General features: G+C 37.2%; 1 protein-coding gene across 3 annotated transcripts in view; it reads right to left on the reverse strand.

Annotated features, from left to right (window-relative positions):
• Positions 1 to 13,973, reverse strand: part of pax7a (paired box 7a) — a 78,725-nt gene extending 64,752 nt beyond the window's left edge. Inside the window, exons 1-5 of one of the 3 annotated variants that reach the window (XM_089124834.1) lie at positions 13,111 to 13,973; positions 11,515 to 11,631; positions 10,294 to 10,529; positions 10,007 to 10,151; positions 9,685 to 9,813 (exon numbers count right to left, since the gene is read on the reverse strand). In XM_089124834.1, coding sequence (XP_088980960.1) covers positions 9,685 to 9,813; positions 10,007 to 10,151; positions 10,294 to 10,529; positions 11,515 to 11,599 — 595 coding nt within the window. In that variant the 5' untranslated portion in view covers positions 11,600 to 11,631; positions 13,111 to 13,973. Of the gene's footprint in view, positions 1 to 9,684; positions 9,814 to 10,006; positions 10,152 to 10,293; positions 10,530 to 11,514; positions 12,190 to 13,110 lie in introns of those variants that run through there. The other 2 variants (XM_039674258.2, XM_039674257.2) reach the window with 2 other exon arrangements.
• Positions 13,974 to 15,413: the final 1,440 nt, after the last annotated feature.

Genomic DNA, 15,413 nt, shown 5'->3' on the forward strand with positions numbered 1-15,413 from the left:
CACGCTCCTCTTTTCACACAGTTAAAGTTAGCCGCCTCGCTGCGGTGATTGTGTTGCTAATGTTGACACCTGCCAGAGCGAGGGCTGTGTGTGCTCCAGATCATCTCTACCAAACACACGCTTTACTCTACAGTCCGACACAGTTGAAAGACAGATACAGAAGAGTTTCAGATTGTGGGTGCGCAAACCTGCAATCACTAAATATGAAAGAAAAGTTCACAGAATGAGATTATTTAAACCTGGAAATACACAGGGAGTTTGGGGATTTTAAGGGGGAAATAAAGAAAATCTAACATTGTGCGCTATTTATGTCTTTAATCAAATGAGCAAATGAGTAACATGTGACTGATTTTCTTGCTTCTAATAAAGAAGATGCTCTTAGGAAAATCGCAAATAATACTGGAGAACAAGATCATCAGGTTTTCTATGCTGTGAATGCTGCCACAGAGAAAAAAAATATTGATGGTTTAACTTAAAAAAGTAAGTAACCTGGTTGCCTTAAAATTTTAAGTTGATTGAACTGGAAAAAGTGAGTTAATACAATGAAGGAGATTAATTTAACCATCAGAAACTCATAAGCTCAAATGCTCGCCTTGCTCTGTTCTTTGATGCGCGTTTGTGACTCTCCTGTTCGAACTCGTTCATCAAAATGAACGAATCTTTTTTCGAGTCATTTGGTTCATTCAACGAACGAAATGAACGAATTGACTCGGAAAAAGATTAGTTCATTTTCGAACAGGAGAGTCACACAGAACAGAGCAAGGCGAGCATTTGAGCTTACAAAAATGAAACTTTGTTATTTATTTTTTAAATGAGCGATCGTTTCGCTAAGGGTCTTATCAAGAGAAACGATCAGTAATTTCAAAAATAAATAACAAAGTTTGAGTTTTATAAGCACAAATGCTCGCCTTGCTCTGTTCTGTGATGAGCGTTCGTGACTCTCCTGTTCGAACTCATTCATCAAAATGAACGAATCTTTTTTAGAGTCATTTCGAATCACAGAACAGAGCAAGGCGAGCATTTGTGCATATAAAACTTAAACTTTTTTATTTATTTTTTAAAATGAGCGATCGTTTCGCTTGATAAGACCCTTATTCATCGTCTGGTGTCGTTTAAAGCCCTTTGAAGCTGCACTGAAACTCTCATTTGGACCTTGAACCGTTTGGACCCCATTGAAGTCCATTATATGGAGAAAATCCTGGAATGTTTTCATCAAAAACCGACTGAAGAAAGAAAGACATGGACATCTTGGATGACATGGGGGTGAGTAAATTATCAATTATCAGCAAAAGTTTTTTTTAAAAAGTGAACTACTCCTTTAAGACAGATGACTCGACTCGCACTGGAATAAAAGAGAGCAGCACCGCAAATCATTCCCTGGACAAGGCCTAGAAGGAAAAACAGCTCTTGGTGGCTTCCGTCTCAGTGCGTTGGAGTGGGGATTCACCCCCGGTCCCTACAGATGTTCATTAATGCAGACAACACACTGAGCCCGTCTCTTCCACAAGCCCTCTTCACCAAACAGGCTGCTGTCCAGCCCCATCGTGTCAGTTTGAAGCCCCCATTCAGAAGTATTCATGCATCTGCCTTCGAGGCACAATGGCCGCTAGTTTATAAACTGTCTGCCTGCGAGCCCAAAGGCTTTAGTCCACATTGTTTTCATACCCTTAATAAACTTTTTGAAGGAGTTCATCAACTGGCCTGAATAGCCTGTGCACTGAATCTCAAGACAGAAAATAACAGAGATCTTTTTTTCTTCTGCTCTTTTCTTTCCTCTTTAGGAGCAGTTTCTCTGACAATGGAGAGAGAAGGCTGTTAGACTTCAGAGGAGTCTTAGGCCCAACACACACACAAAAAAGAAGAAGGCAGCATTCAATTAAAAGAACAAAATGCTTTCCATAAAGGGGAAGGAGACAATTGATTTTTTTTTCCTCCATTCAAAAGTGAGAGGATGATCCGAGCATCACTTCATATCTTATTCCAAAAGAGAAAAACACACATTCAAATGCGTGTGAGAATGCATTGCAAACAGAGTAAATATGTTCACAATGAGAGAGATCATTTCAATTCTGTAAAAAAAAAAAAAAAATATATATATATATATATAAATGGATGCCTGAACCATCACCTGCTTCATTTTATTCCAAGCATGAGGAATCTGTTTGTATTTGTTCATTTTTCTAAGTGCCTCCTGTGACACCCGTTAGACAGGCAGGACAAATTTCAAAGAGGCAATAAATTTCAGCATTGGCTATAAGCCATTAATCCATTCTCATACCTTTAAAATGTGTGGAAAACTTAAATGTCTTAAATGGGTGTCTTCTCTAATGAATTTCATCCCCAATTAAAACGGATCGCCAGAGTCCACGTCTCGTCTTTTCGCCTGTGGGGTCCGGAACGACTCCAAAAAAAAAACGCACAAACTTGCGAAATGAACAAAATATAAGGCGCAAAATTGCTGTCTACTCCGCCTTTCGTGCTTCACTAGCTAAATAAATAATTACATTTATTGATAATAATAATATAGATGTTAATAAAGTATAGTATAACAATAAATACATATATAATAATAATACAGGAGATAATAGAAAATACTTAGGCCTATAATCGTTCGTGTCTGTAATTGCGAAAGAAGCGTTAAATTAGATTTGATAAGTTCAACGCGTTTGTTTCGGTCTCTGAAAGTCAAGTTTAACAGTGTGCCGACTTCAGGTTATCAAATAATAATGATTATAATACATAAAAATAATAATGATTATTAATATTATTATAAAGCAATGTATTGCACAATATTGTACCATTTTATTTTAATGTGCAACTAACCATAAACCGCAAGCCCTAATTTTACCCTACATAAATAATTATTACTTAAATGTATAATTTAGGTAATAATTAACGGAGACACATTAAAATAAAGCAACCTAAAAATGTATTAATAATGAACATGAAATCGAAAAAAAAACCCGACATAATGTTAAAACTATGATTTCGGTTTTTTTTTGTTTCCTTTGTTTTCGTTTTGTTAATATTTCCTATTTGGATATATATGTTGCAGCGGCTTCAATTAATAACTCTATTCATCAAATCAGAGTGATTTGACTTTTTCGGATGCAGAATTGTCTGGGCTCAGCGCATCACTTGTTGCTGAATGACTTTCTCAGCGGTGACTCTGAGCTCGATCAGCTGCGCGTACTGAAGCGCGATGACCTGCCCGAGTGTGAGAGAGGTCACCGGTCACTGCCATTTACCGCATCCCGGGATCCTCCATTGTTCCTAAAATCCATTTAAACGGATCCTCGTCTAAAACACCGACCAACGGGACTGAAACGCTCCATTAGTTAAATCCACACGCGCGCCCTGGAAAAGAGTGCGTAAATGATTGCTAAGACAAATGCGTAAAATACAACGGAACAGATCCCAAATACAATTCTCCCAGACTATTGAACAATTATTGCACAATGCATGAACAAAAATATAATAAATGTTTTAATGATAATCCTAAAACTAACATGGCTTTTCATCAACGTGGGCATTCAATTATCTCGTCTTCTGACACAGCATTTGGCATAAAGAGCTTATTTTATTACACAAATAAGAATTTTTACACTGCGCATAAGAATGTTGCGCTCTGATTCTGGAACACACAACTATTGTGTGTTCTGAAGCACAATCCATATAATTTCCATGTGCTATTGACAACAATAAAATATTTTAGCAACACACGAATCTTAATGATTAATTTGTTCAAAACGACAGCAAAATGAACACGATTGCGCATTATAAGTTTCGGATTCATCTTCAGGCCCCCTCCTCACACACACACACACACGCTATAATGAGGCATGCTCTCATCTGTATCGCAGCTTGTGTGTGTCAAGTGTGACCCGCCCTCGCAAATCAAATGGCTAAAACGGAAATGACAATTTACATGTCAGAATCAATTGTGTATTTAAGCCCCCATTACAAACATTAACCAGATACGAACGCATCCATTAGAATTGCTCGAACGAAGAGGGAATTACGCACAAAGATCCAAGCAGATATACAGTATTATGTGCGGTCCATGTAGACCTATTACATTTGGGGTTCAAAGCACTTAAAAAGTTGAAAAATGAAATCCTCTCTGGTTATTAGCACGAGCAGATAACACGCGTAAAGTCCTCTGCGCACTCCAGAATCACCCCGTTCACAACGGAGGAGTGAAACCCGCACCATTACAAGAATTCTCTCAGATATAAGAGAACGATATTCTCCATAACATCTGCGCAGAGATTTGCACTGTCCCACATGGCAAACCGCGTTTAATGAACAGTCAGGCAGACTTGTCAGGCAGTAATGTGAAGTCGCTTTGTACTGCAGTAGTCTCAAGTGTTTCTGATGAGCAAAAGACATCCACGGATCAAAGATCATAAGCTTCTCAATTTCCCTTGAACCGCCTGAGCCCTCATTCACATCATCTTTACCCACTTTTGGTTATTTTTAAACATCTCTACAACACATCAAAACTCGCGCCCTGTCTGGAGTTCACGGATCGAGAAACAGCATTGTTAACTGGTCTATAATCCCTGTGAGTAGACCAATTACAGCGGAGTCAATAAAAGACACATTAAAATAGCAGTTTGCATTTTTTTTTCATTCTGGATCACTAGCACGAATTATTATGTATTGTTCATTTCCTCGCATTTCATTAAATATATAGTCGTGCCATATGGATAAAGTCAGTGCTCTGCATTGATAAACTGTTACCTTCCCAAATACAGCAATCAATCCAAAGCCTCAAGACAAGGATTTCACACAAATAAAAACAATTATACTATACATAATAGGTTATAGGTGTCATTGTTACAGTAATTATATATTTAAAGAAAGAACTTCAAGTACTTCCGGGTTAGGTTGAGGGTTAGTTGAATGTAATTATGCATAATGTTCTGTTATTAGGCTACTACACTCAAAAAAAAAAAAAAATACTGGTTGTTTTGACCCAATTTTGGGTCAAATATGGACAAACTCAAACATTGGGTTAACAATTTAATTTAAAAAATGTAACCCAATGGCTGGGTCTGTCCATATTTGACCCAAAATTGGGTTAAAACAACCCAGCATTTTTTAGAGTGCTGAATAATAATTAACTACAGAGTTACTATGGGTCAGGGTTTGGTTTAGGGTTAGGTGCATGTAATTATGCTAATTTATAAATACGTGTAACGTGTAACAAGGACACAATAAAATAAAGTGTTTCCTTGAAACAATAGGCTATATACGATAGAATGTTATTATTTAACATAATGTAAATGATTGTTGTAATTAAATAATATTATAAGCATCAAATTAACAACTAAATAATATATTCAAACATCTAATGCCTGGGTTAAAAACGTATAGTAGCCTATGCTGATCTGTCTTTTTTTCTTCTTCTTCTTCTTTTTTTTAATGTCACCATCACAAATGCTTGAATCCAAATCATAGTCAATTGCATCTGGTTCGGTACATTTTTCGCAATTAGAACTGCCTTTATCTGAATTTTAAGTAATGAGCAGCACTGTAATGGCAAAATCACATGCAGTGTAATATTATTACACACTCATGCGCGCACACAATGTGTATGTGGCGCTTTGAGATGACAATGCGTTGATATATATATATATATATATGCACTCCATATATATATATATATATATATATATATATATATATATATATATAGCCTATTATTATTATTCTTATTTTATTTTTTTGAAACGCTGTACACTAAAGAAAATCCTACGCCAGTGAAATTGTGGAGCTGTGTTGAGACAGGGTGACGGGAGAGAAGAGGTTAATCCGTCTTTAATGCAGTGATGGTCCACACTCTGATGGTTATGTTATCTCTCCCCAACATTTGGGTATCCTACAATTTCAGCCCAGCCAAAATAGCTGCAAGAAAGTGCAGATGGAGTCACTCTCGACGCCTGAGGAGAAAAAAATATTAATAGCTAAATAACTTCCCCTTACTTTCACTTAATCTTCCTCTCTCTCAGTGTGTGTCCCTGTAACATATTCTATTCCAGATTGATTTGTTTAAAATGTCTCCCTATGCTTCTCTTTCACCGCGGCTTTGGGCTCGAGAGTATTTGCTTTATTTTCATATAAATGTGAAGCAAGAGTGAGAATGCCCTGCTGGTGCGCGTCTGGGGCGCATACACCGAGACTACGTGAAGCCGCGCGCTCTTTTCCAGAATATTCTCGTCGTGCTTCATCATTGGAAAATGTTGCATTTTAAAAACACATTTTTTTCCTGTTTTCTCAACGCATTCTCACCCCAAGGCGTCACCTTTGACCATGCTTCAATATTTGACGTTTTAGGCGCCCTTTAGCGTCACTTACATGACGCGATCCCACGGCGTCATCTAACTGACGCCAAAGGAAAGCGTCAGTTAGAGGACGCGGTTAGGTTTAGGTGTGGGGTGGGGGTAGGGTACACGCGATCCCAGGGCGTCATCTCACTGACGCTAAAGGGCGCCTAAAGCGTCAGATATTGAAGCATGTCCAAATGCTTCCCAAGGCGTCAGTTAGGTGACGCCTTGGGAGTGAGAATGGGCTGGTTTTCTTCTAAATATCGCTGAGTTCGTGCACCCTGTGTAGCTTACAATAGGCATTAGACTGCGCAACGCTCACAGCCATCTCGCCTACAGGTTTTTGATCACCATTATCCCATAACAACACTCCTAAACCCCTAACTGAAGTCTGTTTGATTAGTCTGAAAACCTCAGGTAATCCACAGATTTGCTGAAGTGTCCAGTGCCACTCTCACAAATAGGCGCGCGCTCGCGTTTAACTGGTGCTCCTCCAGACAAAAAGAGCACCAGGTGAGCTGTCAGGCGCGGGGCTGTAACCCATTAAACACTAATTAAGTTTGGCAGGTTTGTGCTAACTCTGCTGTCGCTCATCATATTTTTTATTTCCGTAACGAGGATGGCAGGTGCACAAGATTATTATTATTGTAATGGCCACTAAACCAAATGTGGAAGTCATGGTTAAGGCTATTAAGGTTAGGCACTTGGAGATCTGCTCAGGGTGGAGGCAATTTAGACCCCCCCCCCCCCCCCCCAAAAAAAAAGGTATTAGACAAAACATGTTTTTAAAAAGTTTGGCGGGAAAAAAAATCCTACAAAATTTTTGTAACTAACTAGCCTGATCAGACTAATAAACACAAGCCATTAAATAGGTAAATATAAAGTTGCATGTATTTTAAATGCAGCAAAAAGTCAAACAAGATTTTGACATTTTGATTGGTTTGATTAACTAGATTGTCCAATGCGTAATTAGTGTAAGACCCTATAAATGCATGAAATAAATAAATAATGTATATTGTGTGTACACGAGATTCCATCAATGTAATAATGTTTACATGCATTTTGTATGCCAAAAATTTGAGGTCTGACTTTTTTTTTATTTAGACTTTGTAATTAATTGAACACCTTTTAAATTAATGAATAAAAAATAATGTATGTTGTACAACCCCAAAAATAGGCTACAGGAACCTATATCAATGTAAACATAAAAAATTAAAATAAACAAATGTTTGCATAGGCCTATATTATGTATGCCACAAATGTCAACAAAAAGAAAAAAATGTGATTTTTTTTTTTAAATATGCAGGCCTAGCAATTTAACATCTTATAAAGACATAAATAACATAAATAATGTATTTTGTATTTTAAAAAAAAAGTTTGCAAGAATCCATCAGTGTAAATAAATAAATACCAGATCACATTAAATAAACACAAAATCTCATGAATTTACGCCCTGGGCGAGTCCCTGTGAGCCGTTTAGAGATGAAAGTGAAAAGAAATAAAGGGGCTCAGTTTAATCAGGGCTTAAAAGCTCTTCTACATTAGGGTTTGTGCGCGAAGAGCTGCTGGAGGATCAGTGTGTTTCTCACCGGTGCCTGCGAGCTCTTACACTCCTCAGCGACACAGACACCCATTCAACACACCGTCCGCAGCTCTAATAGTCTTAACATTATTAAATGTTATCCGGATGGTAAACTTCAAGAATCCCTTCAAAGAATTTAACAGTGAATTCAGTGTTTGTGCCGAAGATGAGACACTGGAAATGACAGATTTATGGAATCATTAACCCAGAGATGACGCATTCACAGCATTCCCAACAAATGAACAACTACAACCAGTGGACAGAAACAGCATGCATGCATTTGTTTAAAAACGAATATCAGTTTTTCCCTAGTATCGGGCATAATTTAGATCATGCAATTATTCAACAAATTAATTCATTTATTTATCATTCTATGGCAATTAAACTCAATCCGTCATATATGTGCAAACGAAGCTTTACTTTGTCTTAAAGCAACCGCGCAGTTACGCGCAACTAAACCCGCACAAAAGACGTCGTTTTGCACCATGAAATGTTGAGCTTACAATTCTAAACGCTCCTTCATATTACAAAACTATCTAGCAGCAGGGAGCACTGAATAATTTATCTGCCTTTCTTTTCTTATACCCTTTGTACAAAGTTTTCCCCTCTTTTCTGGGATCTTTGAATGGGGGTCACCGGTCCAGTTACTCTTTTCGCTGCCCGGCTCCAGTGCTTTTTTTCTCTTTTTGTATCTCAGTCTAAAGGTTACAAAGGCTTAAAACGAGATTGTTCATAACCACGTTTGGGGGAAGCGTAATGTGACCTGTTATAAATATAATATTAAATAGATTTTTTGACCTATAAGAATGTTAATACAAATAATAAAAATAATAATAAAAATATAAATATAATATTAAATAGATTTATGACCTATAAGAATGTTATATTTCGAATTAAAATAGTGTATGTTTAATTCTAGCTACACTCTAAAAAAAATGCTGGGTTGTTTTAGCCCAATTTTGGGTCAAAAATGAAAAAAAAAAAAAAAAAAAAACAGTCATTGGGTTAATTTTTTAAATTCAAATTTTAACCCAATGTTTGAGTTTGTCCATATTTGACCCAAATTTTGGGTTAAAACAACCCGGGATTTTTTATAGTGTATATTAAATATATGACCTAAAAATAAAATATTAATATAATAATATATATAATATAGTTGTGAAATTCAATTAAAATGTTTTCAATTCACATCATGAAGGTCATGATATAATATAATATAATATAATATAATATAATATAATATAATATAATATAATATAATATAATATAATGTTGCCAAAACAAGTCCCTCCAGCGGGTCCACATGTCCCGCGTAATGTAGTTGCTTAAACTGACATCGATTCTCAAATGGGTCAAACTGTCAGTTGTCGTTTAGGGGCTCGTTAAAACGCAAGGGAAATGGAATGTGCCACACAAATTAATTTACCAGGCTAAATACCTGACGTCAGGGCTCACATAAATAATTGAGTAAGTACCGAACAGCTAGCAGCATGAATAATGAGAGCTATTTGTGCCATTTTTTTTTTCCAAGGGGGCGCACAGATTCCCCCTGGCGAGAATGAAGGACTGCAGCATCTGTCCCTTTCAAAAACTACTTAATGAAATATCAATTGCAACAGCAGCACCAATTATAGCACCAGTCCATCATGATCTGTCAATGCAACCGATCCACACCTCAAAAAGCACAGTTCGAGTTTTAACACACAACTTTTACGCACCACGTTTCCTCGCGTCTTTTCGCACACAATGAGAAACGTAAAGGCCTCTGACCTTTGTCCCCGAGAATCCCATCGATGCTGTGTTTGGTTTTCTTTTCTCCGTCTTCATCTTTTTTATCACAGTCGTCATCGTCATCTTTCTTGCCAAAACGAGCTCTCAAAACCCGACTAATGGAGCTAACTATAAAGAGAGATAATAATCACTGTAGCGCCCAATCATAACACGAATATAATGAGATCATTTTTTTTATTTATATATATCAAAGCACACTAAAATCCAAAATCCCAAATTTAATCATGATCCATTATTTAAAAAAGATGCAGTGAAATGCGTAACGTCCTCTAAATATCAGTAAGAAAGAAATGGTGCTTACCGGAAGAGGCCTCACCTGAAGGAACCGTGCCTCTGTCACACACCCCGTCCTTCAGCAACTTATCCCGGATTTCCCAGCTGAACATCCCGGGATTCTCGCGTTTGTATTCCTCGATTCTCTTTTCAACGTCGGGTGTTGCAACTTGCTTTAGTATAGAACAAAAAAAGAAAATGTAGAGGCGGAGAGAAAGAAATGCGCATTCTGTTGACTAGAAATCCTTGTTTCCATATAGATTTAAGAAACTATTCTCCATTGCGAAACGCTTGAGAGTGAAATCGTTCACTCACCCTGGGTTTGCTTCCACCTATTGCTCCCGGACGAATGGAGCCGGTCTCCTGGTACCGACAGAGGATTTTGGACACGCAGCCGTGTGAGACCCGCAGTTGTCTGGAGATCACGCAGGGTCGGATGCCGTGATGGGCCATTTCCACTATTTTGTGTCGGATGTGATTCGGCAGTGGCCTTCCGTTGATGAAAACTCCACCGAGCTGGTTCACTCGACCTTGACCCAGAGGCGTTGAGACTGCGGGAAAACATTCAGGCCCAAAGAGGGAAACAACCGTAAGATAACGAAAGTAACACTTTACAATACCCATTTTATACTTTGCAATTAAATATGTGATATTGATTGCCTTTTGTTGAACATCTTGCAATTACGCATTATTTTTGCGCAACGTAAAAATACGCATAATGTTGTCAAATATTAAATAACACACTTTACTTGTGGATCATTTTAGAGTTTTGAGGATAAAGTCATCTAGGCTTTGCGCCGAATTTATCACAAAAACATCTGCATGCTGTCATTCTGATTAATCATATCATATCAGCTAATATCATTTATCACGTAATCGTGCGTAACGCCTTGTGTTTATTGGAAGATGCGAATAGTGATTAATCAAAGCCTGCAGAATCAATCGAAAAAGTACATTTTCTTTCCAGAAAGAATCCTTCTATACTATCATCCTATCTGATGCGTTAGGAGAGGATGTAACACTTGAGGACACTAATTGCCATTCAAGAGGCACTAAAGATGTGCCACTTTAAACCTCGATTATTCCCAGTCATGCAACACAAATATTAGTGTGATGCTTTGAGCCAGTTTTATTTCCCTTCACTGCTGCGAGATACTTCTGCAAATCCCACAGATTGCCGGATTCGTGGGTTGGAAGGCTTTCGTCAAACTGCTCTTAAGCACGAATTCACTCGATAGGAAAGATGTTCCCATTTAATGCGCGAGCTGCGTATGGAAATCATACGCCCCGACTGGAGCATTTTACTCATAATAATCACTTATTCATAAATATGAAATGTGTGTTTTTTTTTGTTTTTTTTTAATTGAAAACTGTTGTTCGGTCACATTTCATTTCGTTTCTTTAATCGTATCACTATCGCGTAAAAGAGTGCTTGACAAAAATATATTTTTTTTCTAAAAACTCAGTATTTTAAAATTATAATTTGATTTTTTATTTTTAGTATAAAAAGAAGAAGAAAATAAGTAGTTGTCGTACCTTCTAATGGGAATCCGGTTCTGGGGTAGTTCTGGCCTGGAGCTGGCCGCATCATTCGAGGAACTGTTCCTGGTAAAGTAGCCATTCCAGCTACTCCCAAAACTATTGAAACTCTCACTAATAAATGAAAGAAATCAATCACACAGAAAGATCCAGTGCTGTTTGCGCCGTGGAAACTGTAACGGATCCAAAGAATTTAAAAACAAATCCAAACACACACACACACACAAGCGCGCGCGCACCAGTGTGCAGAAGAAAAGTTGTTCTTACAGTGAATAACCAAAAACAAGGGCAGAGTAAAGCATGCAGTGTGCTCTGAAGCAACTGTGTGTAAATATTAGTGAGAGGATCTGCTAGTTGTGATTACAGCTGCTGTTTGCTGCCTGAGAGGAGTTTAAGTGGCCAACTTTGGCGCACATAGTGGGAGGAGGAAGCGCGCGCTGCCATAGGCTCTTCGGCACTCTTTTACAGCATGGAGAGGAAGGGTAATGCCCGACATCTCTCGTCCAATCGGGAGGAACTTTGCAGAAAACACACAAGCACACTGCCCTCCCATTCCCTCTCTAAATCAACACAGGAAATGTTACAATGAGTTTTCATTCATCTCTCATTTGAACTGAAACGTCAGTTTAATGCGCTGGACTCTCTCTGTAGACACACACACATAGGCTAATATATAATATAATATAATATAATATAGCCTAATATAATACAAAAAACTACTCTTGAAAACAATAAAACTAACATTTGCCATAGTGGGAAAATCAAATGTGTGCATTACGCGAAAACGATTGTTGTGTATTTTAACTTGACATTTGTGAATATATCATAACTATTTTTATTAATATATTCACAGTGAGCAAATGTTAACATCATTATTAAACAAGATAAAACACTCAAAATTTTGAGTATCACGGCGGATTTCCATAAATTTGGGTAAAATATGGGCAAACCCAAATGTTGGGTTAAAAATGTAATTTCAATTTTAACTCAATTTCAACTTTCACTTCCAACTGTAGGCTACATTTTTAACCCAGCATTTGGGTTTCTCCATATTTTACCCAAATTTTGTTGAAACCCAGCATTTCTGATTCTGATTCTGATAAAGAACAGAAGAAACAAGAGTGTTTTGAAACACAGTTCGCAAGAACTGATGAAGATTTAGAAATTTGGCCTGAAACATTTGACATATTCAATATAGATAGAATATACTGAATTAATAATGATAAATGATATAGAAAAATGAAAGGTATGACAAGTATACCTTTTACCTGGATGGAGTTGTTGAGTTGACTATATGGTATGTTCTTTAAAGATTGAACAAGTTGGTCACGCTTTAAGTTTTCTGTGTTACAGTGTAATAATATTAACTGCGTACTTACTATAGGGTTTGGTTAAGGGTTAGTTGCGTGTAATATGAACATTTTATAGTAGTATATGTAACTAGTGTAACAAGGACACTAAAACAAAGAGTTGCAAAAAGCCAATATTTCAAAGGTTCTTCCGTAGATGCCTTTCTGAAATATTCATTATGATCGAAATACCCTCGTCGTGACTCTAGCTGAAACTTCATGTTATGAGTGTTAGTCACTTCACCTGTTTTTCCGCGAGACCTGGGAGTCGTTTAACAGCACATTTGATAAAATCCTCCAGAATCTTTAGGTTGAATGGCCGTGCGCGTGTCCGCCTCTGTGGGACCGCCGCGCGCTGAGATTGTGTGGAAATTGCCGTGGCGAACACTCCTGGTGGAAAGCAATTTCACAAATAATTTTTACAACAATTAGGGAGTGTGGCGGGGTGAAATGGCGATTTCACATGCAGATGTTCCGGTAGGGAAGGACCTGGTGCCCGGCAGCGGAGCTCTAACCCTCAGTGTCCGGCGCGCGGGTCAGAGACGCACCGGTGATAATAGGTTACTATCAAAACAGAACTTTAGGATTTAGTCAAAAAAATTATAATAATATTTTCAAAACTACACAACTGCACACTAACCTTTCTCTCCCCATACAACATTTTGTCAGAACATTGACTTTCCAAAAGTGCACATAATTGAAGGTGTTCATAAATTGATTGAGTTTTTTTGTGTGCTGTGCACTCAAATTTGTTATAAATCATCTCTTTTATTTCTGCAACACTGAAGTCTATGTAGATCTTAAGATCGTTCTGCAGACAAGTTAGAATGCCTGTAAAAAAAATGCTCAGATTTCTTTCCAGAGACACTCAAAAGTGATGTCATGGATAATGTTATGAAAACATGAAACTTTAAAGTTAATATCCGGTTGACTTGAGCGTGGATAATTTATAGGTTACCTTTGAGTCGATTATTTATAGAGCATATATTTCAGCTTTAAATGTCTGTTTTTTATTTAAACATATTTGTGTAACTACCATCCTGCAATATCGTCTAAAATTGTTCGTTTAAAAGTGTACAAAAAAGGGGTTCTTCATCTGAACATTTAAAAACCATCTAAACTGATTTAAAAATCATTATCAAAAGCTTAGCCTACTATCAATTTTAAATAAGAGACATTGGAAATAAGTCAAAAGAAGGATAATGTTAATTTAAAGAAAAAACAATGAATGAAAAATAAAAGAATATAAACGCATCTCATTGTAATCGCATGAAGAGTATTGCCACTAGACCTATAAATAAAGCCAAAAGAATATAGGCCTATGGATTAATTGTGCATTAATTATTTAATCATTCAAAACTTGAAATAAAGCAAAAACACCTGCACAATATTTTTACAGCCCTTGACAAATATTGGGACTGAAGAGGAATTCACTCCATGTGTAAATGAATGTGTGTGTCCACTAGCAGGCGATATACAGTAGGTTAACTATGACACATAAGATGTTCCAAGTCTGGTTTTACATCCTCCTTGATATGGAAACATTTTATAAGAACAACACATGAAGCATGATACTATTTGTGCACCTGGTTACAGGCGCATCAGACATTCCTTGAACGTAAAACCCCTTTCTTAAAGGGACAGTTCATCCAAAAATGACAAATCTTTCATCATTTACTCACCCTCATGTTGTTCCAAACCGGTAGTAAATTGTGTCTTCTGTGGAACACAAAAGAAGATATTTTGAAGAATGTTGGTAATCAGACAGTTGATGGACACTTCGCCCGTGACATCATGACGCTCTGGTTTGCAGAAAAGTAATGGCCGTTTGCTGCACAGCATTATAAAGTCAAACGTTAACCCAAAGATTGGGTACTTTACTGTGTAGAATCTGTGTACTTACCCTTATAAATTAAGGGCAAATTATTGTATTATTTCCTTTGATACATTTTTATGTATATTTTAACTAATTTTATATCAGAGGTAAGATAATTTTGATTCAAAATATAGCCCACGGACAAATTACACCTCTATTTTACTCGTAACACATTTACCAGTTATCCTTAGTTAACATAAGTAGCCTAATAATTGTAAATATGACTTATAGGCATCTAAAAAGTAAGGCTTCATTGATTGGTAAAGATGGCGTGTGTCGAAGAGATACAGGTAGATGTGTCTTTTGCTCTAATTCTCATATGGATCAGGCAGAGAACATGAACCCTGGTTATACCTTACCTTATATCTCATTTTAGCTTCTTCAAACAAAGAATTATCCTGCTGACAAAAGTGCAAATGTTTTGGTTTTTTCTGCCAACCAGTTCGCGCCCACGCCCGTATCGTGACGTCACTTTTGACTCCGGCGAACATCAGCCCCACCCCTTTTCAGCGCTGCGCTCGTTGTCATTTGTATTTTCACAGTGATCTTGCTTATTTATGAATGAACGGCTTGTTTTAAAATCTTCCCAGTCTACTGACATTTGTTAAGACATCTGCTCTAAACATTACAATCCTCATGATAACGTTCGTTAACTTTACATTAAGTAAATC

The sequence above is a fragment of the Pimephales promelas genome, chromosome 21 (assembly GCF_988280905.1).
Source record: "Pimephales promelas chromosome 21, fPimPro1.hap1.1, whole genome shotgun sequence".
Lineage (NCBI taxonomy): Eukaryota > Metazoa > Chordata > Actinopteri > Cypriniformes > Leuciscidae > Pimephales > Pimephales promelas.